Source organism: Panthera leo, chromosome A3, assembly GCF_018350215.1.
Source record: "Panthera leo isolate Ple1 chromosome A3, P.leo_Ple1_pat1.1, whole genome shotgun sequence".
NCBI classification, from domain to species: domain Eukaryota; kingdom Metazoa; phylum Chordata; class Mammalia; order Carnivora; family Felidae; genus Panthera; species Panthera leo.
In genome coordinates, this window is record NC_056681.1 from 131,113,478 (window position 1) to 131,139,414 (window position 25,937).

General features: G+C 54.0%; 1 protein-coding gene across 3 annotated transcripts in view; it reads right to left on the reverse strand.

The window, feature by feature from the left end:
• LPIN1 (lipin 1) overlaps window positions 1-25,937 on the reverse strand; it is an 80,790-nt gene that overhangs the window by 1,857 nt on the left and 52,996 nt on the right. For all 3 annotated transcript variants that reach the window (XM_042933651.1, XM_042933649.1, XM_042933650.1), the window contains 7 exons: window positions 25,526-25,605; window positions 20,219-20,345; window positions 19,075-19,223; window positions 18,511-18,597; window positions 8,573-8,725; window positions 2,187-2,301; window positions 1,306-1,409 (listed from right to left, as the gene is read on the reverse strand). In XM_042933651.1, coding sequence (XP_042789585.1) covers window positions 1,306-1,409; window positions 2,187-2,301; window positions 8,573-8,725; window positions 18,511-18,597; window positions 19,075-19,223; window positions 20,219-20,345; window positions 25,526-25,605 — 815 coding nt within the window. The remainder of the gene's footprint in view (window positions 1-1,305; window positions 1,410-2,186; window positions 2,302-8,572; window positions 8,726-18,510; window positions 18,598-19,074; window positions 19,224-20,218; window positions 20,346-25,525; window positions 25,606-25,937) is intronic.

Below are 25,937 nucleotides of genomic sequence, written 5' to 3' on the forward strand. Positions count from 1 at the left end.
TTGTGACGGACCTGCTACGTGCAGCGTCCCATCAGTTCAAGTTCTTTGTGACCCTGAAAAAGAGACTTCTTCTTAGACCTTCTCCAGACCAGGAAACCCTTGCACATGGAGGGCGCTGTGCTGGGGAACATGGGAGACGGGAGACCCAGGTGGGTGCTGTCGGGGCCAGGCCGAGCACGGCGGGCAGAGAGACCCTGCACGGCTGGTGGGAAGGAGGCAGTCCGTCCCCACTCTCGTCCCGCCAGTCGCCAGTCGGGAGGCAACCTCACGTTCCAAGGACGGAGGAGGCCCCTGGCTCCATTGTCCTTTCTCCCCACGTGTCTTGCGAACTGCCTAGAAGCAGGCACGACTGGGGGAGGCAGCTGAGGGGGGCAGGCCCCAGGGCTCCCTCCAGCCTGAAGCTGGCCCCCGTTTGGGCTCCACGAAGCCTGAGCAGGTAAAAGGATCATCTTGGAAGTAAAAATGTGCTCTGGGGGGAACCTAAATCTCTCCTCTACCTAAAACCACTGGAGGTATCTGCAGAACACCAACCCCCCAGCTCCCCTCCTCCCCGTGAGGAGGGTCCCACAGGCCCCCGTGGGGTCACTCGGGCCCCGGGCGCTTTTCTAGGTCTGAACACACCCTGCAGCCTCTGGAACAGGCCAAGCAGGAGGGCAACCGTGTGCCCGGGGTCGCCCGGTGGTCAAAGCTCACCACCACGAGGGCCAAGGAGAGGCTTCCCACTCTGAGGAGCTAGGAGGCCAGGGTGAAGCACCCCAGGGTCCAGAGAGATCCTGCAGCCGGCCAGGACGCCTCGTTTCAAACGGGAGCCCAAGTCAGCCCCCTGCCTCAGGCGGACGGGGCTCCGACCAAGGGGACGAGAAGAATTCTTACATTTCTGGTAAGCGTCATCTCAGGTCCGTGTGTGAAAACACCTAGAGTGTCTCGCCTGTAAATACAGCTTCACAGGCTAGTTCAGTCTGGTTACATTTCCCGTTTGCGTGCTAGGCTTTTCAAGCCTAGCTTGGCAAATCTAAACCACTAGTTTTGAAACTCGTTCCGTTCCACTCGGTGGCAGAACCTGTCCACGAAGTTTAGACTGTGGGGATCCAGAGGGCATCTGAGTTCATGCAGACGGTCCAAAAGTGAGGTTTTGGACAAAATACAAGGAGTTAAAATACATTTTCTTGGCAGGAACTGAAGATTAAAATACAGGAAACAAAGGATAAAAAGGCATACTGTGAACCTTAAAACATCATTCCAAGAGGGAGACCGCAACGACAACGTAATGACCCAGGAATCCCACAAAACGTGCGCGATACTCACGAGGAGGTGTTGGTCTTTGCGTGCTCCTGTACAAGTTCTCCTTTGGGATTGACAGTAAATATTCTGTTCAAAGACACTCCTACTTGCTTATACGAATACACATCCTGTATTTGGTGAAGTACAAATTAGAAAAAAAAAAAAAGAGTTCATTGTAAATACGAATACGCAATATTCCGGATCTGATGCAGTCTTATAAAACTCTCATTAACCACAACTATACTTCCAAGGAGTGTAGAGGAAGAATATCTCTGGATGTGAAATTATTAAATCAGATTTCCCCCCGGGCCTCGGTTCGCTCATCCATGCAAGAACTGAGCTAATGAGTAAACAGCCTACCTCGTCACCTCGTCCCCTGCAATTCTCACACCCCTTGAGGCTGTTTTATTCTCTGACCCGTTTTCTCAGGCATAAGTTTCAAAAGGGGAAGTCTCTTCCTGGGAAGTTAGTACCCAACTGTATTATCCAGACTGCTAAACTCTCCAGCAAAAATGTGGGTAGTACACATTAAAATCTTTTACCGTAGGCAACAGTGCTCTTAAAACCTGTGATGCCAAATTCACCGTGGCGTTAAGGCTTGGCTTTGTGGTACCCTCCTGGTAGAAAGGGGCCAAGCCTATTCGATGTTCTTGTTTTACTAATTCAGCAAGTCATTTGGAATCTGAAGTTTCTAGTCCGACACTGCAAGCTTCAGATTGAAATCCACTAGCCGAGCTTCCAAGGAAACAAAAGGCCACGAAATAATGTGCAGTCTCTCCTTACAACTACTGCTGGTGGGAGGGGATGCTGGCGCCACACTGTCACCCAGGCCCACCCTTCCGATGACCGCTGTCAGAAAAGACAGTAAGTTTCAAGAGCTCTCACGCAGCCCGTCTGTTACTTACGGCCGGTCGGTTTCCAAAAGCAGCGTAAAAGGGTTCCGTGTTTGGAAAAAACAGATTTTTGATATCTGTCAGACACTGGACTTTAAACTTCTCGGGCTTCTTTTCAATCACTTCTCTGTGAAAACAAATAAATAATCAATGGATCAGCCTGAGAGGAGGGGCTTCAGGAGCATCAAACTACTTTTAGACGCCGAAGATGCCGTGACGCCAAGAACATTCCCGTTATCTTCAAAAGGCAACCATGCGTAAGTCAGGGCGGCGGTCCCCGAAAAGCACGAGAGAGAAGGCAGAGAATCTGTACTTTCCAGTCTTCCCACAGAGCAAACACTGAGGACAAGTGATTTTACCAAAGACCTCCACCAGGCACCCGAGTTACAAAGAATTCCAGACACACAAGAAGGGAGAACGTCTCGACGCTCATTTTATGAGGCTAGTGTCACCTCAAACACGAGACTCAGAGGAGAAAAATATGAGCAAAGAGGGGGCCAACCTCACGAGTGAGACGTCAGTGCAAACGTCCTAACTAAGTATGGACGTGCAAACTGACTGCAACAACTTTTTGCGCATGAGTTTTATTCCAGGAACGCAAGAGTAATTCGATACGCTAAACCAAGTAACGCAGTATAACAGGGTAACAGATTCAAGTACCAGAAAATATACCGGGTCAATAGACACAGGCAGGGCATTTGATACAATGTGGTATCTACCCAAGATGAAACATCTTAAACCCGGAATAGCAGGGAATGGTCCACACGCACGGCAAGTGCCCCGGTAAGAGTGGAACAACAGGTGGCCCCTGTGGCCATTTCGCCCCGACAATGCGCTGCGGGTCCTCATTGGCGCGGTGATGTAAGGAAAACATAAAAGTTATCAGGATAGGGAAGGAGAGAATAGAAGCTCTCGCTATTCACACACACAAAAATAATAATAATAATTGATTAAAAAACTAATCCACAGACGAATTACCATTATTGATAAGAGATCGATCCGATGCTGGCTGTAAAACTGGTATAGAAAAAAAATTAATGTACAAAAATCAATTGCATTTTCACGCATCAGAAGAAACAAACAGGTAAACATGTAATTCTGTACACACAACTCTAAAATCTCAAAGGTCTAGGAATAAACCTACTAGAAAGATGTGCCAGACTTTTATGGATAAAATTATAAATGTTATTGAAACATAATAGGGAAGACCTAAACGAAATACACCATGTAAGTGAACTGGGAGATTCAATATTATAAGGAGATACTAATTCTCCCGAAATTGAGCTACAGATTCACTGTCATTTCAGTCAAACTCTCGACAGGATTTTGTCTGTATGCTCTTGTAAGACTTGATAGTCAGTTACACACAAGAGCAAAGGCCAGAAACCAAACCACACATTGATGGACACTTGATTCACGAGCACGACGACAGTTCAGAGCAAGAGGAAATGGGCAATCATTTCAGTAAATGGTGCTGGGACAACTGAACATCCCTTTAAGGAAGACAAAAAAAAAGAAGGGAAATGGACTCTCCCACACTCCACACGCAAAAATCAATTCCTGGTGGTTTACACGCCGAAACCTGAAAGGCAACACCTTTAGATAAAATACAGGAGGCTACCTTCATGCCCTCGGCCAGGGAAGCCCTTTTTTAACACACAAATAGCACAAACTACAGGGGAGATGATATGTTCAAGTACATGAAACTGAGAATTTATGTTCATCACAAGCGATAGACCGGGGGCCAGCTGTCTGCAGCGCTCATAACAAAGGCTACATATATACAATCTGTAACACACACTTACGAACCAAAAAGGAAATTGAGAAAGAAACGTGAACAGGCACCTCACAGAAGATGAGGCCCAAACGGACAACACACACACGCAGACAGACATTTCACACCCACCGGACGAGCAAAAATGTAAACAGCTGACGTGCTGGCAAGAAAGTAGAGCGGGGGGGGGGGGCATTTCCACACCACTGATGGTGCATAAATGGGTTCGACCACTTTGGAAAACAGTTTGGAACAAACTCGTAACGCTGAATGTGTGCCTATGCTCTGTGGCCAGAAATCCCGCTCCTAAGTGTTCACGCTAAAGCAGCTAGTGAGTGCGCCCCCAGCGGGCACACACAAGAAGTGCAGCTCTCAATGGTAAAAAGCTGGAAGTGACCCAAGTCTCCATCCGTAGTGGCACGGATGAACCGTGGTAGGTCCTACAACAGGAGCGCAGACAGACGTAAAATGAATGGGTTACAGGTCTACTCAACAGTCACGGGAACATATTGTTGAGCGAAAACAGCCAGCCCCACAGAACACACGGTAGGTTTACATAAAGTTCACACGCGTGCACGATTAAACGTATCGGTTAGGGTCACAAATGTATGTGATAACACAGCTTAGAAAAGCAAGGGATGTTTCACAAAGATTCAGGGACAGTGGCTAACGTCACTACTAGGATTTCAAAAGGAATGGTCTGTCCCTTTGCTTTCACTGGATGGTGGGTATGCTGGTGTTCACTCTTTGATTATCGTTTATACCCCGCATATATCTTAGAAATAGTCTTCTGTATCTGCTCAAAATGTAATTTAGGCGTGCCTGGCTGGGTGGCTCAGTAGGTTGAGCATGTGACTACGGCTCAGGTCATGATCTTGGGGTTCGTGAGTTCGAGCTCCACGTCGGGCTCTGTGCTGTCAGCACGGAGCCTGCTTCGGATCCTCTGTCTCCCTCCCTCCCTCCCTCTCTACCCCTCCCCTGCTCGTACGTGCTCTCTCTCTCTCTCAAAAATAAACAAGCATTTTTTAAAAATGCAATTTAGATGCTGCTGCTGCTGCTGATGGTGGTGGTGGTGACATAGCTTTAACCTGAGTGTCAAAAACCCCAAAGGCTGGTCCTGGCTCTGTACTGACTTCTGTGGACTCCAGAGCCCTTCTTAACCTTAACACTAAAGAGTTTTATATTCTATATCTTAGGACCCTTATGGGTAGAAACATGGCTGAGGTCTGATTATGAGTCTCAAACTTCAATCCACCTGGAGGACACCATCCAAATTCAGCTTCCTGCTTCAATCTCTCTCTCTCTCTCTCTCTCTCTCTCTCTCATGCACGCACATACCCACAGCCTGTGTGCTTGAGGGTGTGGGTAAGTGGCAGGTGGGGAGGAAGGTGTCTCCACGCGCACATACCGGGTAAAAAAAATACACACTAAGAAAACACGCCGTGGCCCCACGCCACTAGTGCAAGGCTCCTCGTGGGCACTAAGGTGACCCGGGAAGAAGCGGTGAGGGCTCCTGTCCAGAATGCTCCCTGGCACGGCCTGTCTTCAGTGATCTGCATTTGCAATTAGTCCCTGGTCACTCAACTCACCCTTGAGGTAATCTTCCTCCAGGAAACAATTACGTGTCATTTATCCAAGTCTCCGAGCACCTCAGCAAACCCCGAAGGGAAAACGTGGTCGCTGTTGAAACAGCTTCTCGTTTCCCAGAGACGGAGGCCAGCCTCTGTCTCTGCCAAACTCCAGGAAGGTCACATCTGCCCAGGAACCCCGTCTTGGGACTTGGCCAAGGCTAATCTGTCCAACCTGCCTGTCATCAGTGAGATCCCCCCGCCATGAGATGCGCCGTGCCTTACTAGGAATGTGCCCTGTGTTCACAGAGGGCTTATGAAAATGATCTAAAATGCCCTGACGCCACAACAAAAAAAAAGGCCAGCTGACTAAAAAGAATCACATGACTCACAGCCAATTTCTACTTTAAAAGAAGAAGCTCCTGAACCAAAAGATCAGGTGTGTGAAACAGATTCCATCGGCTTCTTTTTTTCAGACACGTTTCCTCGAATCATAGCATTTCAGGGCTGGAAGGGACACTTGAGATCATCGAACAGAACCCTCCCATCTGGCAGGTGAGGAAACAGACCCAGGAAGGGGAAGCACCGCTTGCCACACCACCAGTCAGTCTCCAGGCAGCATCAGAGCTTGGGGGGGGGAGAGGGGGGCGCGGAGAAGGGGGGTCCACTTTGGGGGGGGGGTCTCCGTCCTCACTTCAGAACCCTCTCTGCTATCCCTACAGACCGTGCTCTGCCCACAATGTTTATTTTCCTTCATTCCAATTTAGACCCAGGCGGTACAATCAAAACTGCCCCCGGGGCACCTGGGTGGTTCAGTCAGTTAAGCGTCTGACTGAGGCTCAGGTCACGATCTCGCGGTTTGTGGGTTCGAGCCCCGCGTCGGGCTCTGTGCTGACAGCTCGGAGCCTGGAGCCTGTTTCCCATTCTGTGTCTCCCTCTCTCTCTGCCCCTACCCTGCTCATGCTCTGTCTCTCTCGGTCTGTCAAAAATAAATAAATGTCAAAAAAAAATTTTTTTAATTAAAAAAAAAAGAACACCCAATGAAAGCATCTTGCTAGGGAAGGTCATTCTGGCTCCCACAGACTTGCCCGTCAATTCTAGAAAATCTGCAGGGCAGCTAATACCCAGAACAGCTCGGGCTGGAAAGTAGTATTAGAAGGAACAGGCTGTTGGCTGTGACCATCATCTCCGACCTCTGAGAGGGCACACACATTGTGAGGTTTCCTGGTTTGGTTTAGTAAGTCCTCACAAGGAAAAGGCAATAGATCTTGGACAGTGCTATTTAAATAAGAGGAAAAAATGAAAAGGATTACCTTAAACATGTATTTAGTGGTAGGATATCAGAGTAATAATGTCAACATTCTGCCTTGCCTCGCAAATCCTCAGTACTTAATACCTGATAATGAGTAGCTTGCTACAAAGTGTCGACATAAGTCAGGGACCTCATTTCACTCAAGTCTGGATTTGTACCCAGACCTACACTGTCAGGACAGCTCTCAGGATCTGAAATGCACTATGGCATCCATAAGTTTTGCCCAAATTTCTTGCCCAGAAACTACAAGTTTCAACGGGAGATCTTTTACTACAGGAAAAAAAAAAAAAAAAAAAAAAAATTACAAATCACACAAAGCAAAGCTGTGATAGAAAAGGGATCCACAGATGGGGTGCCTGGGTGGCTCAGTGGGTTAAGCGTCTGACTTCGGCTCAGGTCACGGTCTCACGGTCCGTGAGTTCGAGCCCCGCATCAGGCTCTGTGCCGACAGCTCAGAGCCTGAACCCTGCTTCGGATTCTGTCTCCTTCTCTCTCTGCCCCTCCCCACTTGTGCCCTGTCTCTCTCTCAAAAATAAATAAATACAAAAAAAAAATTTTTTTTTTTTTAAAGAAAAGGGATCCACAGAGCTGAAGAACAAATACCCCAGGAGGAGCCAATATGGCGCTTCAGGCCCATCTGGATGTTTCTGTCGTTTGCATGGTTAGCGGCAGCAAGCAGCTCATCGGGTCGTCAAACTGAGGCAGAATCATACCAAAGCCTGTCACTGGGTCTTGAAGACAGAATTCTCTGATACTTAGAACCAGCCTTTGACAGGACCAACGTCCTATTACGACCACAGTAGATTGTGCTTTGAGAGCAGTCAGGGAGGCTGTCCTGGGCCTCAAGCTACCGGGAAGCCCGGTGTTCTCCTCTCCAACGCCAGGAGGCCAGACTCAGTTTGGCCCGGCTTCTCTGAACGCGGCTGTGGCGGGGAAGGGGGTGGTGTAGGGAGAAGGGTAATCAGAGGCTGGCTAGCGACGTTAGAGGGCCATTAAAACAGTGTTGGGCGCCTGGATGGTTGAGTCAGTTGAGCGTCTGACTCTTGGTTTCGGCTCAGGTCATGATCTCACAGTTTGTGAGACTGAGCCTCATGTCAGGCTTCGCAACTCCCAGCACAGAGCCTGCTCTGCCTCTCCCTCTCTCTCTGCCCCTCCCCTGCTCACTCGCTCTCCCTCCCTGTCAAAATAAATTTAAAAAATTAAAAACAAAACAAAACAAACGGCGTAACCAGAACTCCCAGAAAGGGTGAGTGTTCTGGGAGACCAAGGCCAGGCGGCGGCTGGTCGAGGGGCCACTTAACCCGGTCCAGGCCCCCGATTAGACAGAATGCAAGTTGATTCTCAGAATCCTTAAGACTCAGACCGGCCACGGTGGAGGGACAGCTGCCCACACCGAGGGAACAGCATGTGCGCACACTGGAGGCTTCAAGTAGAGAACTCTGTTCTGGAGAACGAGTTTCAAAAACTGCAAAGCAGGGCAGGGGCGAGTCAGGAAGAGTCACGTGACCCGAGCTCATGAATGTGGACTTGATCCTGAGAGCCACGATGAGCTGAAGGGTGTGGAGGAGGTGACAGAACCAGACCTGCATCTTAGGACGAATCTGCTGGTGCCCACTGTGGCTCAGGAGATGGGCCAGGGCAGACCAGTTAAGAGGCTATGCTTGCAAAACCTTGCAGGGAAGAGGGGCGGGGGCGGAACTGGCCGGCAGATGTGGGGCGGGAGGTGTGTAAGCGAGAGCCATACCTGTGCAAGGCCGAGAAGAGACTGCTTGGGCTCAGCAGCAGGGGCCCCTGAGGCAGCACCGTGCCCCTCTCGTTGACCCAGTGCAAATAGCCCCTCGTCATGTCCGCCATCCCGATGGCACGTGCAGAACAGTAGAGAAACTTATATCCGTTTCTGCAAAAGAGACAAAGCATTCGGGTGTCACGGCATCCCGCGACCGAACCGCTCTGCGTTCACACACCCTGACCTGTGCTTCTCGAAGAAAGGCATTGCTGCAAGCTTCCTCACCAGCAGAAGGCCACCTCCTATACAACACTATTTGGCACTGAGAGGGAAGCCTGAATGCTTTTCGCTGTCCCTCACTGAGCCCACGTCCCTCACTTGGTTTGATCCTCACGGCAAGTCCGTTCGGTAGGGCTTTTCCCTCCGCTTTATGCTGGAGACGCTGAGGCTCTATGCAAACTGGCTGGGCTACCTGCCCCTGCACTGCTCATCTTCCGGGTCCCTGCTCCCCGGAAAGGCCACCCAGCCACCAGCACACAGGGCCCCTGCAGGTGCACCGCAGCACGGAGCCCGTCCCCCCGCCCCCGACACACGCCATCAAATCCTCCCGTCGGCGGGATGATTCCTGAAAGCACATAAATACGTACCCGCCCCCTCTCATCTCGTCCTAAACACAACCACCGCCTTGGGTTTTCCTTCTCAGCACCGATCCCCGTCGCCCCGCTCTCTCGGCCTTGTGTCTGCACTGACCACACTTCTCCACCCGCGTCACCCCACTCCAAGCGGACTCAGTCCCCTGCCTTGCTAGCCCCCCCAGGTCCCTGCGACGCCGCATAGGAACAGACTTCGTGGCACACCCAGCACGTGTGACGGTCCCTCCCTCTGGAGCGTCTCCGTCCCCTGGCTTCCGGTCCCCACCGTCCCCAGTCTTCCAGCAGCAGCCGGCTCTTCCCAGATAGGCCTGGGCCCCGTCTCCACCCAGGCTCTAGGTGCCCGAGTCCTGGGGTCCTCACCGCCTCACTCCCCGCGGGATCACACCCACTCCCCGACGGCCCTGAATGCCACAAACAAACCGGAGCGGCGTGCGCTATTTGTGATGTTGTGATACGATACAGATCTCTGTGGTCCTCATCCCCGGGTCCCAGCACAGAGCTTCCAGACCCTTGGACTTTCTGAGTGACCAGGCACCTATTATCCAACACAAGCCCCTTCCTCCACACACCCCTGAGTTTATGCTGATGAGGGAGGCCACGGTTGCCATAGGGACCAGCCATGCAATCGGAGGGCTGGAACTTTCATCCCCACCAACCCCCCCCCACCCATCCCCCCGCCCCACGCACACAAATTCTGGGCAAGGCAGAGGGGCTGGAGACGGAATTCAATCACCAACAGTCAATGATCTAATCAATCGTGCCTACACAAAACCCCTCAACAATGGGGTTCAGGGTTGGGAGAGGCAGGTTGAGTGCCTCCACGTGCTGGGACACACCCCCACCCCGTGGAGACGAGACCCTTCCAGACATCGTTCTATGTGCCTCTGCAGCCGGCTGTTCATTTGTATCCTGTAGAATAAACCCGAGCGTTTGCCTAAGTTCTGTGAGCCTTTATAGCACATTATTAAACCCGAGAGGCGGTTGTGGGGACCCCTGATCTGTAGCCAAGTTGGGCACAAGCGGGGATAAACTGGGGACCTCCTATTCGCGGCTGGCATCTGCGGTGGGAGGTGTCTTTGGACCGGGCCCCTAACCTGTGGGGTCTACCCTACCTCTGGGCAGCTGGTGTCAGAAGTGGACTGAATTGTTGGGACACCCAGGTGGCGCCTGTAGGGAATTTCAGAACCGCGTCGTGCGACAGCCCCACACGTTGGGTGCCAGCAGTGTTGGGAATGAAACACAGATCGCAGGCCAACTCTTCGATGACATACAACCTTACTGCCTGAGCAGGACTGCACTCCCCTCGTTTTAACCCTTGAAAGCTTAGTGACCAAAACGAGATGAGCTGTTAAGATCAAAGGTATGCCACGTTTCAAAGGCTTACTGTAAAAAAACAGAAGCTATCTCCCGTTAGTAATTTTTATATTGATTTTAAACGGTAACGGTTTCCATGTACGTATTGGGCTAAATAAAATACACTAAACGTTTTTTAAACACGATCTGTACCTGGCATCCTTCCAGATTTATACTTCCAGTCCAGACGCCTCTCTTAAGCTCCAGGCCAATACGTGCAACCACAAACCGCCCCGTCACTAATGAGACAGACGACGTACCCCCGACGCGGTGTGCCCACAGTCAAATGTGCACGGGCGCTCCTGCCGCGTCCTTGCTAAGCAAGTGGCTCTCGCTGGCCCAGGTGAAAGGTCAAACCTCAGGGCCACCTGGGAGTCTACTTCTCATGACCACTGCCCCCCACCGCCCCCACGGCCTCAACTCCACCCCAGCAAGGACCCCAAACCACCCCCGAGTCCCCTGCTACCGGGACGGGGCCTCTCACCTCTATTCCCACAGCAGCTTGAATCGGCTCCCAACCCCCCCCCACCCCCACACCAAGTCTGGACACAGAAAGAAACCTCAAAACACACTCACGGCGTGCTCAACACCCTGAAGAGCCTCGACATCTCTCTCAGACACAATCCAAACTCCACAAGGCCAGTGAGACCTGGTCCCCATCGCTCTCTCCAACCCCATTTACTCCCTCACTCCCACTCACCAGAAAGATGCCCTTGCCAGTCTTCCGAGGCACCATGCTCATTCCTGCACTGGGCACCTGCACATGCTGTTCCTTCTGCCTGGAACACTGTTCCCCACACCCCAGGCTTACTCCCTCACCTCACCTAGGTCTCTGCTCAGACATCACCTCCTCAGAGGGCCCTTCCCTTGTCCCCCTATTTAATAAAACACACACTCCCGGGGCGCCTGGGTGGCTCAGTCGGTTAAGCGTCCGACTTCGGCTCGGCTCATGATCTCGCGGTTTATAAGTTCAAGCCCCACGTCGGGCTCTGTGCTGACAGCTCGGAGCCTGGAGCCTGCTTTGGATTCTGTGTCTCCCCTTCTCTCTGCCCCTCCCCTGCTCTTGCTCTGTTTGTCTCTCTCCCTCTCTCTCAAAAATAAATAAGCATCGACAAAACTTTTTTAAAAAATTGTTTAAAAAAAAAAGGGGGCTGCCTGGGTGGCTCAGTTGGGTGGGCGGCCGACTTCAGCTCAGGTCATGATTTTACAGTTTGGAGGTTCGTTGCGTTCGAGCCCCGTGTCGGGCTCTGTGCTGACAGCTCAGAGCCTGGAGCCTGCTTTGGATTCTGTGTCTCCCCTTCTCTCTGCCCCTCCCCTGCTCATGCTCTGTCTCTGTTTCTCAATAATAAATAAACGTTAAAATAAAAAAAAAAAAAGTAAAACACACACTCCCCTATCCCCACTTCAGCGACAAAACCTTTGCACTGCTTTAGTCTTCCTAATGGCACCCATCACTAATGTTACAGTATAGTTCCTGGTTTGAAGGTGATCTCTTGTTAATCCATAAGCCCCCTGAGGGCGGGGACTTGGTCTCATGCCTCGCTGTAACCCCAGGGCCAAAAACAGTGCCTGGCAAGCCACAGACACTTAGTAAATATTTGCTGAATGAGAGAACACAAACTGCCCACTTCTCCCTGACTTAGTCCTCCAGCATGAAGATTTGATGCTGGTTAAGGGGTTCATCTCTAGACTTGCTTATGAATAAATCTGGCCTTTTGTAGCAACGTGGACGGAACCGGAGAATGTTATGCTAAGTGAAATAAGTCCTACAGAGAAAGACAGATCCCATGTTTTCACTCTTATGTGGATCCTGAGAAACTTAACAGAAGACCATGGGGGAGGGGAAGGAAAAAAAACAAAGAAGGTTAGAGAGGGAGGGAGGCAAACCATAAGAGACTCTTAAATACTGAGAGTAAACTGAGGGTTGATGGGGGGTGGGAGGGAGGCGGGGGTGGGTGATGGGCATTGAGGAGGGCACCTGTTGGGACGTGCACTGGCTATTGTATGGAAACCAATCTGACAACACATTTCATATTTAAATAAATAAATACGTCCTTTAAAACCAAAAACAGGAAACTTTTAAGAGGGAGAGAATCCAGAAATACCAGCTTGTCTGGAATCCAGGGATGCATCTTAAAATCAAGCAACCTTTTTACTCAAACATCTTTGTATTTTAGCTCTCTGATTAATGCAGTCTTTAAAAAAAATACCCACTCTTTCTGTATATAGCTCTTCACATCGGAGTCCTAAAAGCGGCCACCTGCAGGGGTTTGAGATGCTAATTTTATTCAAAACCTGATTTCCTAATACATTTCAGGGTTTGATCAGGCCACTCACTGCCTCCTTCTCACCAGGCAAGTATTCTGCTTCAAAGGCCATTACTAAACTTGGCTGGAAAATCAGCGCCAAGACTCCTGGAGGAGCTGGGGGGGGGGGGGGGGGGGGGGGGGGGGGGAATGGCTTGTTGATGGCAGAGGCTTCGCCCCCACGAAAGCCGCCTGAAATACCAAGCGCTCCCATCAAATGCTCCGGTGACGCCGAGTCACCAAAGCTTACTCTCAAGGGAGCCCCTGGGGGGTAAGACTGCTCACTCCTCACTCAGAAGGGCAGGACGCGCTGCTCCCACCAACACCTCGCCTGGGCTCCGGGTGCACACGGGGCCGGCACAGCCCTGCCCTTCGGGAATGGGCAGGTGGGGAGACCTACCCTTGACGCAAAAAAGGTGGACTTGTGGGCTCCCCGGGAGGGAAGGGCGAAGCCTGCCCGAGGCGAGCGTGCGCACAGACGTGCAACACACACGTGGGTCACACTTACCCCTCTGAGATCTCGGCAACTACAACAGGACTCGGGAGATACCAGAGCCAAAAAGAAAGAGGATTCCACGTCCCGGCGTCCCACTGACGGTTTCTCCATATGTCTCAGCCTCTTGTATCTCTCTGAAAACACTTGGCCCAGGCAGATATTAAAATAGCTTGGAAAGATCACCCCTGGGGCTATTTGCCAAGAGAAGCGTCTAGGCGGACGTTTCTCCACCACTGACATCTTGGCCTGGATAAATCATTGCAGGGGGGCCGGGCAGAAGCCCCGACAAGGCCGCCCTGTTGGACGTCTAGCAGCATCCCTGGCTTCCACCTGCTAGGGGTCCTCGACACACCCCAGGCATGGCGACCAGAAAGGGGCTCCGGGCATTGTCATGGGTCCCTGGGGGCCAAAATCGCCCTCGGTGGAGAGCACTCTTGCAGAAAAAAGGGGCCCCTGTAGCCCCGTCTGCAGGCCCAGAGAGAGGATAACCGCTCGCTCCCTTAAGGATGGAAGGCTGTAGGCCAAGCTCAGACTTGTCCTCAGCCCGGCCTCTGAGGACCCCTGCCCAGAGCCCCCCTTCCGCGCCCACCGTGCTCACTCCGGCCTGGCTCTCAGCCCCACCTCCTCTCGCCCTGCCTCCCCCTGTGACGAGTGCCCTTCTCTCAAACCCTGAAACCCTGCCCACCCAACAAGCCTCGGCTCCGGGCCTCCTTCTCGCTGAAACCGTCTTGGATTTCTCGCCCCTCCGATCAGATTTCATCTCTCCCTCACTTCCGTCTGAGAAACCTGCATCTCACCGCGCGTCCCCTTCCCTGCATCCTTGCAGGGTCCCCATCACCCACTGCTACAGGATCCCGAGCTCCCTTACGGAGAGGCACCGGCACAGCCCCTGGTGTGCAGCAGATTCCCAATCAGAGTCCGCTAAACCCGGGGGGTCCTCGCAGAGGCCGGGCGTGGAAAAGAACGCCCAGCTGCACGACACACACACTTGTGACAGCAACCCCACGACGTGCGGGCACGGCATTTCTGGGCTGGCGGTGACCTCAGGGACCGCCCGGCCGAATTTTCCCCTTTTAGAGATGAGGAAACCAACGCTGGGAGTGGGGGACGAGGTCTAAGCGGCCAGGGTGAGCGAAGGGCCGTCCCCTTCAGATTCCGGCCGTCCCCCCGACTCCCCATCAGACTCTCCACCCTTACTGTCAGACGTTAACGAGTGCAGTCCCCTAAGACCCGGAGTGGGAGAAAAAAAACATCGGCGAAAAGGAGAAAAGAAAGACCCTAACGCGTCTGCTAATGATGCTTTCCGCTTTCAGAATCCTGGCTTCGCACAGCAGTCTCCACGCCGCAGACGAACCCATCCATCCACGAAAACACGGGAGCATTCATGCTCGCTAAATCACACACACGTTGCTTTCTGCTTCCATCACTATAAAAATACCCATCAAGGAAGGCAGAAAATCAGAGCGGTTATTGCCCACGTCTAGCCCCTAAAAGACCCACGGGCTCAGTGAGCTGGATATTTTAGGGAAGAGTCTTTTACTTTCCTTGTGCAAGCTGACCGATACTTGAACGGGAGGGGAGAGTCTCACATCTTCCGTTTCTATCGGCTGGCGTTCTTCTTAATCAATAACCAAGCCGGCTCCTTTACACCCCCTCGCTGAACAAGGTAACACTCAGCTCCACAGACAATTTCTCACAGCTGACTGTATTCGAAAAAGTAATTACATTTGGCAAAAATAAAATGAAATAAAATAAAATTGCCCTCATTTTCTGTGGTTGTCAGGCAAGCGGCTATCGGCGAGACTGGTTCTCCCGTTAGATAGATACTGCAGTGCAGGAATTTTAAGCACAGCCTACATTCCAAAAAAGCAGAGTGAGGACAGAGTGATCCGTCCCCAAATCCTAAAGTAAACAGCATCACCTTCCTGGAACCCTAGAGCATGCCAAAGAGCTCTCTCACTAGGCCCGTGGGTAATCACAGGAGGACATCACAAGAATAGCACGGACTCACGAGAAGAGGGGGTCACCGCCACCCTCACCAGTCCTCAGTCCCCACACTTGTCCCGCTGCGGCTGCCCAGGACCCCAGAGGAGGAAGCATGCGGGGCGTGGCCAGCATGCAGGTTCACTCTAACCAGCAGTCAGCTAAGGGCATGTCGCACCGAGCCCGACCTGCGCCAGGATGCCAACAAGCCAACCCGGGCCCCTGGGTGTCAGTAAAGAGCTCAGTAAGGAGGTAAGAGCCACCCGGGGTCGCCGACTCTGGCCTGGAAAGGCATCATGAGGACTATGGCGTCTGAGCTGGGCACAACAAGCTGAAAAGAGACAAAAATCAGAGGTACGAGCATGCCGGGCAGAAGCCATCGTTTGAGCGTAGGCGGGAAAATGGGAAAACGAAGCACGGAGTGTGGGATGCGGCCTGGATTAGAACAGGAAGGTCTGGGGAGAAACTTGGAAAAGAAGGGCCTCGCAGAAGGCGGGGAAAGCCACGCCAAGGAGCCCCCGGGAGGTGCTCCGTGCAGAACCCCGGAGGCCATGGCCGAGCTGTGTGTGCAGACTGTTCCGGAAACCTAACCGTGTGGGAGCCGCTGAGGACACACATCAAACTCAGCGAATGAACAAACGTCAAGCCCCTTCCTCTTGGCCCAAATGAAAATACAGGAAGCAGGGGCGCCTGGGTGGCTCAGTCGGTTAAGCGTCCGACTTCGGCTCAGGTCATGATCTCGCGGTCTGTGGGTTCAAGCCCCGCGTCGGGCTCTGTGCTGACAGCTCAGAGCCTGGAGCCTGCTTCCGATTCTGTGTCTCCTCCCTCTCTCTCTGACCCTCCCCCATTCATGCTCTGTCTCTCTCTGTCTCAAAAATAAACAAACATTAAAAAAAAAATTAAAAGAAAATACAGGAAGCATTCTGTACTCATTTTGGACCACCACCCACAGCCCTCACTCACCTCATGCTAGGCAACCAATGTAAAAAATGCTCAGGCGTTCTCTGCTAAGCTACCCTACTTGACTTTCCACGGAGATCTCTTTTCTGGGGGACAAACAAAAATGCAACTGTGCCCTTTTATGTTGTAATGTCCAGTGAGGAAAGGAGTGGATTTATGTTCCAAAGCCTAAAACGATTCAGGCCGTGAGCTTCCCGGTATCCTGATGCGGGAGAGTTTCTTCCAACTAAAAATAGATGTACTTTTCGGCGTCATGCGAGTCGTGGCAGGTCCTCGGTGGATTAATCCTTCCGAGCGAGAGGTCAGCCGTGGTGAGGCCGTGGGGAAAGGGGCCAACACACATGCTGTCTGCCAGACTGCGGGCTGGGCCTACCTTTGCGGAGGGCGATCCGGCCCCACTGAGCAGATCTGCTCATGTGCTCGCCCTCCTACCAGAAATTCCGCTTCCGGGACTCCACTTCACGCCAGCCCCGCCCCCCGTGTGTGCCGTCCTTATTTATTTATAGGCTCATCACACACAACGAACACTGCGTTTGAGTGCTTTGTGCGTCACCGTGGGAAACGGCGAAAAGACTGGTAACTACCTCCTCGGCTCGTCAACAGAGGCCTTAGTTACACACAGAACGGTTGACCCATGTTACACGATTCGTGCAGCAGTGGAGAATGAGGCAGATCCCACAGGTGATGAAACGGAAAGATGTATTACTAAACGACGCACGCACGCGTGCGTCTCAGGGGCCTGGGGACAGCGCGCGTGGATTTTAAGGACAGCGGGACAGAACAAAACCGGTCACGGTGGCTCCGTTTCTGGGGAGCGGATCAGCTCGGTGCGGAGCAGAGAGGAAGAAGACACAAGCTCTGTACTCTCCAATTTCTCTAACTTTTCTTACTCCTCTGCATTGTTTAAAGACCCATGTATTACTTTTGTGATTTTTTGCGGGGGGTGACATCTGGAGAAGCTCAAACCGATGAGCCGGGCATCCGAGAAATCTGAGTTCTCCAACCCACCAGGGGCTGAGGGCCGCCTCCCAGCCACCCCGCCCTCACCGCGGCGTCAGGCTCAGGAGGCCAGAGATCGTGTCCGCCTCATGACATCCCCCATGCCCGTCCCTGGGCTAAGCACACAACAGGCACTCAGTAAATGCTGGACGAACGAATGAATGAGGGGCAGGAAAGGCTACTCCATTCATCTGTGCTCAGAGCACCGGCATGGCTTTGAGTGCCCATCCCCCCACCCCATCGTCACCTACAACGGGCCACAGGTGAGCGGCTCAGCCTGGGAATCACGGCCTGGTTCTCTGGCCTGACATCTCCTAACTCTGTGATTCCTCACCTGCCACCACCATGGCAAGGTGGTGCTGTCCTGGGTTGGCCTAAGGCACCTTCCAGCTCTGAGAGGCTGGAGAACAGGGGCGCCTGGGTGGCTCAGCGGGTTAAGCGTCCGACTTCGGCTCAGGTCATGATCTCGAGGTTTGTGAGTTCAAGCCCCGCGTCGGGCTCTGTGTTGACAGCTTGGAGCCTGGAGCCTGTTTGGGATTCTACATCTCCCTCTCTCTCTGCCTTTTCCCTGTTTGCGCTCTGTCTCTCTCTCTCTCTCTCTCTCTCTCAAAAATAAATAAACATTAAGAAAAATCTTTTTTAAGAGGCTGGAGAACAGAAAGCCTTGGAGGGAGAGGTTTCACTGATGAGGGAGACTCTAGTCCACAGAAAGATGGAGAAAGCGACGAGCCGTGTGGGGAGGGAGAGACCCTGACGGGCCCTGACCCTGGAGACAGACCAGAGCAGACCGGGGCGGCTGTACCTCCTGTTAGCGGCCGGGGGCCTGTGGATAAACCACTTCAACCCTCCGAGTTTCTCTCTCGGTGAATTAATGCTATCAATTCTTACAGTAACTCTGAAAGGCTAGTAAGTGAAGTGACGCGTGCCCGACACAGGACGGCAGGTCGTCCCCCCCACCCCCCCAACGCTAGCACCCTCCTTCCGCCAACGATTTTTGAGCCTCCTATCACTTTCTTTCTCGTCTCTGGGTACCGAACTCACACTTGGGAGCCGGCGGGATGGGGACTCACTTGTGTACTCAGAATCCTCCACCCGCCCCCCCCGCCCGGACCCCGCCCGCCTGAGCCGCCCGCACCCCTCTTCACAGCCACCCTCACAGTCATGGCCCGTGCCATGATGTGATGGGGGCGAGGGCCCGGTACTTACTGGCTCACTTTATGGTACAGCTTAGCAATGCCCTGGTGGGTCCAATCCTTCCCGAGGGTGGGCAGAATGTGGCCAAGAGTATCTGACCTAAACAGAGAAACGAGAAAAAGAAAATAAAAAGGGCATGCCGAAAGGGGGGGCAAAAGCCCATTCCAGCTCACTGTACCAGAAATACCTCACGAGGGGCGCCAACAGGACCCGCGACTTACTTTCCGGAAAAGCCCAAAACGAAAGAAATCACATGAGGACGCTCACGGAGGGATACGTTAACACACGAAAGGGCATCTTCCAACTATCACGCCTCAAGGCCGTGACTCGCTAAGTCAAAGCAAAAAGGCCGTTCGGAAAGTCGCGCTTAGGAAACACCCACGAGAACAACAAAACCAGGGAGGCGGGAGCCCCGATGGAGACGAGCACCGAGCCCGGACTGCGCCTGTTTAAGGCGAGGGGCGAAGACCCCAGGACCACGCCGGGAACCGAACTGTACGGGCCCCACACGGTGCCACAGACCGCAAGCAGAAATGCCGGCTGCAGGCCCCAGGGCCCTGACACAGCCGGGCCCACCTGGTGATGGTCCCGTCGATGTCCGAAATGATGACTTTGTCGTCCCAGTCCCACAGGTAGATGGTGCCCTCGCAGCGGCACGTGCCTTGGTACTGTGTGGTCACGCTAAAGACCACGTCGTTGGGGCCGTTCTTCAACTTCAAGCTTTTCTGAAAAACATGAGCCGTGGGGCCGCTTGAGGGGAAAGCCCAGACTGAGGGCTATTTGGCCCCTCTTCCAGGAGGGGCGACGTCGGGATCGCTTTTCGAGCTCTCTGCCCTAGGCCACCGTACAACTCCTCCTTTCGCTGTCCCGCTCTCCGTGAGGACGGTTCTTCCCGGGGTCCGGCCATCCCGAACCCCAGGCCCACCTGAAAGGCAGCTCACCCACTCTCTGCAGGGGGCGGGAGGTGACGGGCAGGAAGCCTTGCCCTCATCGTTCCAACTTCAGAATAGGACCCACTCACTACTCCGCGACTAAATATGAAAGGGGACACGAAGCCAAGTGGGGAGACGTTTCCCGGAATAACCACAGATCCCAGGACTTCACAGCAGGCTCAGAAAGCACGGTTACCCTTTGGAGGTTTTGATCTCAGTGCTGGGACCCTCAGGTGCACACCAGCTGGTGGAGACTCAGGGTCCCCCCGGCATCGCTGGCCCGAGCCCAGTGCCACACCACTGCACAAGAGACTGCCAGGCGAGCTGGTGGCATTGAGCGGGAGTCTGGGCCTGACCTTTTCCCATGAAGCACCACGCCCGGCCCCCCGCTAACTCTCGGGACAGAAGCGAAAGAGTGGGGACATGGCTCGCTGGCTGTTCGTGGGAAACAAGGGGCAGGGCAGGAAGGGTCTGGTGAAACCTGAAGAAGACACTGTGACCATGACGGCCCCCTGCCACCCAAGCTCTCGAGAACCCCCCCCGGCCCTCGCAACTGCTTGACCTCCCCCAGGTTAGGAGATGCACAGCTCTCGCAAAGTGGAAAGAGCCTGGGAGAGTCGAGTCTATCAGCCACTGAAACCTGAGGATCAGTTGGCTTTGTCAGGCTTCCCTCCTCCGACACTTGGCAACAGGAGCCGGAGGGGCACCCAGACGCCCAAGCCAGCCGCTGAGTCTGGGCGGCCACGCCTCGGCCGGGGCGCACGAACACGAGGGAAGGACACACTCACCAGCTGCTCCGAGGTGAGCCGGAGGGTCTTCTTGTAGCTGACGCTGGACAACAGGGGGAGGTGGCCCGCACTTGGGGGCTTGGAAGCCGCGTGTTCGTCATCACTGGAGGATGACTCATGCTTTATCCTGGAACACACAGTGACGTAACCACCACTTAGGACATGCATCTGGGCAGCCGTGAAAAATGCATTAGGCCAGAATCAATGGCTGAGTCGATCGGGTCTCTCCCCAGTGCCGTCTCTCGGGGGGTCATTTACCATATGCCATGACATTTCCCCGTGAAGGCCCGCTAACTCCCATTCATACGCCTCCTGCATTATTCATCCGGGGCTGCCTCTCCTCGTTCACGTCCCTACTCACTCGCTATCATCACTCCACTTTCCACCAAGACTCTCCTCTTCCCGATAAACAGGGTTAAGCTCCCACCTTGCCGAGGGAAACATTCTCTTCTGTTCCCCGAGGCTGCTGGCCAAGCACGAGAACTCTGAATTTCCACACACCCTGACGGATCAGTTCTGTGTTCACACCTCTCCAAACACACGTTTCTTTTTTTTTTTTTCAGTGTTTATTTATTTTTGAGAGAGAGAGAGAGAGAGAGAGAGCATGAGCGGGGGAGGGGCAGAGAGAGAGGGAGCCACGGAGTCCGAAGCAGGATCCAGGCTCTGAGCGATCAGCACAGAGCCCGACGCGGGGCTCGAACTCACGGACCGTGAGATCATGAGCTGAGCCGAAGTCAGACGCTCAACCGAATGAGCCACCCAGGCGCCCCACCAAACACACATTCCCAAATAACCCAGCAGGTGCCGGTGAAGACAGGGAAGACATCAGTCCTTCTCCAGAACCCCCCGAGCCGGCTGTCCTACACACCTCGTCTGCCTGCGCAGAACCCACAGGCCAATGCTCCTGAGTCTTCCAGACTTCTCTGTCTGGTGAAGGGCTGGGAGGTGCGGGTGGGAAGCAGGCTCGTTTTCTTTAAACAGCTCATGTAAAGCCTATCAGTAATTACTTGTTCCCTGGATTAAAATCCCGCTATGGCATAATCCCCAACCCAGCGGCTTCCCGCCGCTTCCTGCATCCGGGGACCATTATCTCCAAAAACGTCCTAACACTGTACGAAGTTAACAAATGTTGGCTAAGGCTAAGTGGAAAAGGCTGAGTGGCCCCAAGCAGGCAGGTCCCATCCTCATGCCTGCCTCCAGAGCTTCCTGCTCGGGACATCCCTTTATGCAAGACTGATACGCTCGGGAACAAGCCTGATACGCTTGGGGACAAGACTCATACACTTGGGAGCTCCGTCTTCTCTCTTTATCTCCAAGAGCTCGGACCTTGCTAACGCCCCCTTGTCCTCTGGCCTCCCACTCTCCCCGCCTCCCCTCCCACTCCTGTGTGGCCTGTTGCTTTCCCACCCCGTGTGTGCATCCCAGAGCAACGCCTACAATCCACGGCTGCCCCGAACTGGAGAGACCTGAGGGAGGTCACCGGACCCAGCTGTGCTGTTACTTCTTCTGTTACTTCCGCTACCTCTTCGTGGGGAGGAGCCTCCTTCCGCAGCTAGAATGAGCTGCGCTTCCGTGAGCACCTGACGCCCTGGCCCCACAAGAGGGAGCCTGAGGGCTTCGGGGCTGGGGGGCTGGAGCTCATCCATCCAGTGCTTGCGACCGACGGCTGTCGCTTCGGCAAACAGCCTGGCCCCCGCACTCCCGGGGCTTTCTGTCTCAACAGTCACAACACAGCATGGCTTTAAGTGCTATGATCGGAAAGCAGACTTGGCCATCTCCAGGACACCGGGACCGTGGGGAATAAGCCATGGGAACGGGCCACTGGGTCCACAAAGGACGACAGAGCATGGGGGCGCCTGGGTGGCTCAGTCGGTTGGGCGTCCGACTTTGGCTCAGGTCATGATCTCACAGTCCGTGGGTTCGAGCCCCGCGTCGGGCTCTGCGCGGACAGCTCAGAGCCCAGAGCCTGGTTCGAATTCTGTGTCTCCCTCTCTCTCTGCTCCTCCCCCGCTTGCTCTCTCTCTCTCTCTCTCTCTCTCTCTCAAAAGTAAATAAACATTTAAAAAAAATTTTAGAAGGACAGAGCATGGAGGCTAGACTCCAGGCTAGTCCACGGCAGGGCTGGGCTACATGCAGATGAATCTAACCAGTGACATCTGTGGCCGGTTTCTAGGTAAAGTGCAGACGGCACTGGGGTTAGAACCGGAGAAGTCCGTGTTGGAAGTCCACGGGAATCAGGCCGTTTGCACAAATCGCTTCGTTTTCTTTCAGTCCTGATCTCCTCATCACCACATGTAGAGGAACAAACAGCATCCCCCCCCCACCCCCCACCAAAACACTCAAGATGCAGGCAGATGACAGACAGACAGAACCAGCCCAGGAGACACAAGCCCCGATGAGGCCTCACAACTGGAGAATCCCCTCTCTGGGCCCCTGGCTCGTCTGTAAAGTGACATGTTCTGACAACAGCCCTTTCCAGTCCCGGCCCCCGTGGGTCCCGTGAACAACGCTGGTTCTTCTGAACCACCGGCCCGCAGATTTCCAGATGGGTCAGGCACAGTCCCGGAGCACCCAGCTGGCAACCCAGAAAGAGACGAGCTGCAGGCCCCTCGCTGAATCGGAGACTGTTTACGCTCCAGCCCAGCAGCCTGGAGGGAAATGAGATCCAAACGCGAACCAAAGCTCGCACGACACCAGACTGATGTGCGCCTCTGCCCGTGGGGTGTGGAAACACGAACGAGGCGGAATCACCGTTAATTTCCATCTGCCGCTTTGCAACCGAACAGCAAAAAACCCACTAAATCCGTGCGGCTGGCCGTGCTGGAGGGAAAACAGACGCAGACTCTGGAACGCAGCTATCCAGTTGGCTGCCGGTAGAGCGGCCGGGGGGCGAGGACGCCACCCCGCGCAACGGGGGTCCCGCCACAGTCCGCTGGGGCTCACGAGGGCCCGGGAGCAGGGCCGCTTCCCAGCACCGGCCAGAAGTGACGCCACAAAAGGGCTCAGCCCGCTGGAGAGTCTGTGTTCGCGGAGCAGCTGTGAACAACACCCGGGTTAGCGCCCGTCGCCGCGTACATTCTGCAAGCGGAAGTTTCACGACTCGTATGGCGACAAGCAGCTTGCTCAATGAGGCGGCTTCGGGGCCTGTTCTGTCAATCAAGTCTGTCAGTTACGGCAAGGCGCCAACGCCTTCTCTGAGTCAACGGCACGAATCGAGCGGGGAGGCTGAAGGCCTAAGACGTTTCCCCTTCTCGAACGAACTTTCAAACTCCCGATCCCTTCTCGCAAGAGTCAGCGCTTCGTTTTTCAGGGTTAATAAACGAGCATAGCGTGATGAACTCAGAGCGCTGCGGGCTCTTAAATGGGTTCTGTTTGGCCGCGAACAGCATTTTCGGCAATGTCCAAAGAGGACTGTGTCAGGCGGTGAGAAAACCTGCAACGATTCCGAGAAACCGTGCCAGCTGAGGCTCCGGCTTAGCGGGCAGGAGCCACCCTAGGGTCACGCTGCTCATCGCCCTTGGTCCCCCTCGGCCCCCTGAGCCCCCACCGGCCCCCTGCGCCCCCCTCGGGCCCCCATGGCCCCCTGCGCCCCCCAGCTCCCTCCCCGGTCCTCCACGCGGCCCCTGGGAAGCAGAGAGGAACAGTATCAGAGCCGCTGCATGCCACACTGCCCGCGGTCGTCACGCTCTGTGCCTTGGACCCTCCGGCCGGGCCCACCCCAGAGCCACCCCCCGACTGTCCTGCTACAGCTGCACCCCCCGCCCCCAGCCGTGCGGCCCTGTGGGGGTTGCGTTCTGGACCTCCCTCCTCATGGAGGGAACCGCCCGAGCCGATGTATGTGGGGTTGGCATCATTCTCCCCATTTCACAGACGGAAAGGAGACACCGCGGGGCTGACGATTCACCAAGGATCGCACGGCAGGCCGACACAGCCTCGGCTCTCCGTCCTGCTCACGCTGCCTCTCGTGTTCGGAAACCATGGCTAGGACAGAGAAGGTTCTTCGAAAGAACGGGAGAGCAGGAAGTTTCTGGTGGAGCTAAATCACTGGTTTAAATGCTCAAGGCAGGAGAGCCAGCGCTCCGTCTGTGTCCCCTGTCACCGTGCTGCCTCCCGGGCTGCCTCCCCCGCTGCTCTGGACACGACACCTGCCCCTTTGCTCGGATATGGAGACCAGTTTGCCCGAAGCCAGGACCCCAAACCAGGCCCGCCCGACTCCAGGTCTGCCGTTCGCAGCCCGCGGCTGGCCACTCACAGGCGTAAGCAACGACCCGCTGAAAGTCCACCGGCTTCTATCCCTTCAGAGGCCAGCACGTTCTCGGCCTGCGCTGCACCTTGAGCACACCTGCCTTCTCCCTTCCGGGGAGGTTTTCCTACTTCCGCCTATATTTTCTATTTCCCACAGCGAATTCTAGAAACAAGATAGTTTACGATGCAGAGCGATGGCCGGGAGGCTGAGAACTTGAGATCTAAGCCTGCCCCTCCTATGAATCAACAATATATTGGGTAAAACTTATCAAGTCAGCAATAGCTCCGCAACATTTATGAAACGCCTGCTGTGTGTCAGGCATCAGCTTAGCCCCCAGGATACAAAAATGATGAAGATCTGCGTCTTGCCTTCCATTAATTTGTTCGCTTTTTTCTTCCTGCTAAATGAGGAACGCAATCCTGAGTTTCTTAAGCACGGGATTACTCTAAAGGTAAGGTGACGCATAAAGGGCGTTAGGTTGGCTCATTCACTATCTACGTACGTTATCGACATCCTAACTGGTGCACGATGGCATTGCCCTCAGATCAGAGTTGCCCTCAAATCCCGTAAGAACAGATTAACCTGACGGCGAACATTCACAGTACGTGTGAGTTGCCAATACGAACCCCTGTCCGTACTTAGGAAAGTATCAGCAAAAGTCCCAGGAAGTATTTAGATGATAGGGAAAAGCAATTCCCTTCCGAAGGAAACTGATTTCCACGTTACTGTTAATGCTGGTGCTGGCCACCATCATCGCCACCGCGGCTGTTTTCTGCACATCCAGGGCCATCAAACACCGAGACCACGAGAAGGGCTCTAGTTACAGGACGTGCCCGGAGTCTCACGTTCACTTCGCAAGGTAGGTATCTAAGGGCACCACTGCCACCATTTGATTCACGGGAAACGCAGTTAACTGTTCCAGTTCGCCCACGGCTGCAACCCCGGTCCGCCTGGGTCCCAGGCCTGTATGCTCGGTGAGCCCCAGCAGCCCCCAACGGCCACACGTCATGCCCTTGGACACAGAAAGGGGCCGCAAGGGCCCCCGCCAACGCGCCCCGTACCTGGTGGCCATGCCGAGCTGTGACGGCTGCTCCCCGGGGCTGTGGCTCTTGCCAGCCAAGCACTGCTCTGGCTTACTTTCCTGGAGAAGGAGACGAGAAGGAGTCAGGGGAGTACCAGAGAGAAGGGCCGGTGTGCCACGACGGGCTCCCCGGAGCCCAGGGCAGAGCCCCGAATGCCGTCCCCAGTGATACGCGCCCCACGCATGGCAGGTGCTGATTAGTGCTTTGCTTGGATGCCTTGAGTGAAGCTGAGAAAAACTGTTTGACAGAAATGAGTCTGTTTTCCAGAAGTGCTGGTGGCACCAAACCAAACTTCATAATCGCCGGAGCTTATGCAAATGCTTTATCAAGGGCTGCTTGGATACCCGAATATTTTCAAAATATTTTCTTATAATTGCTGATAGAAATGCTT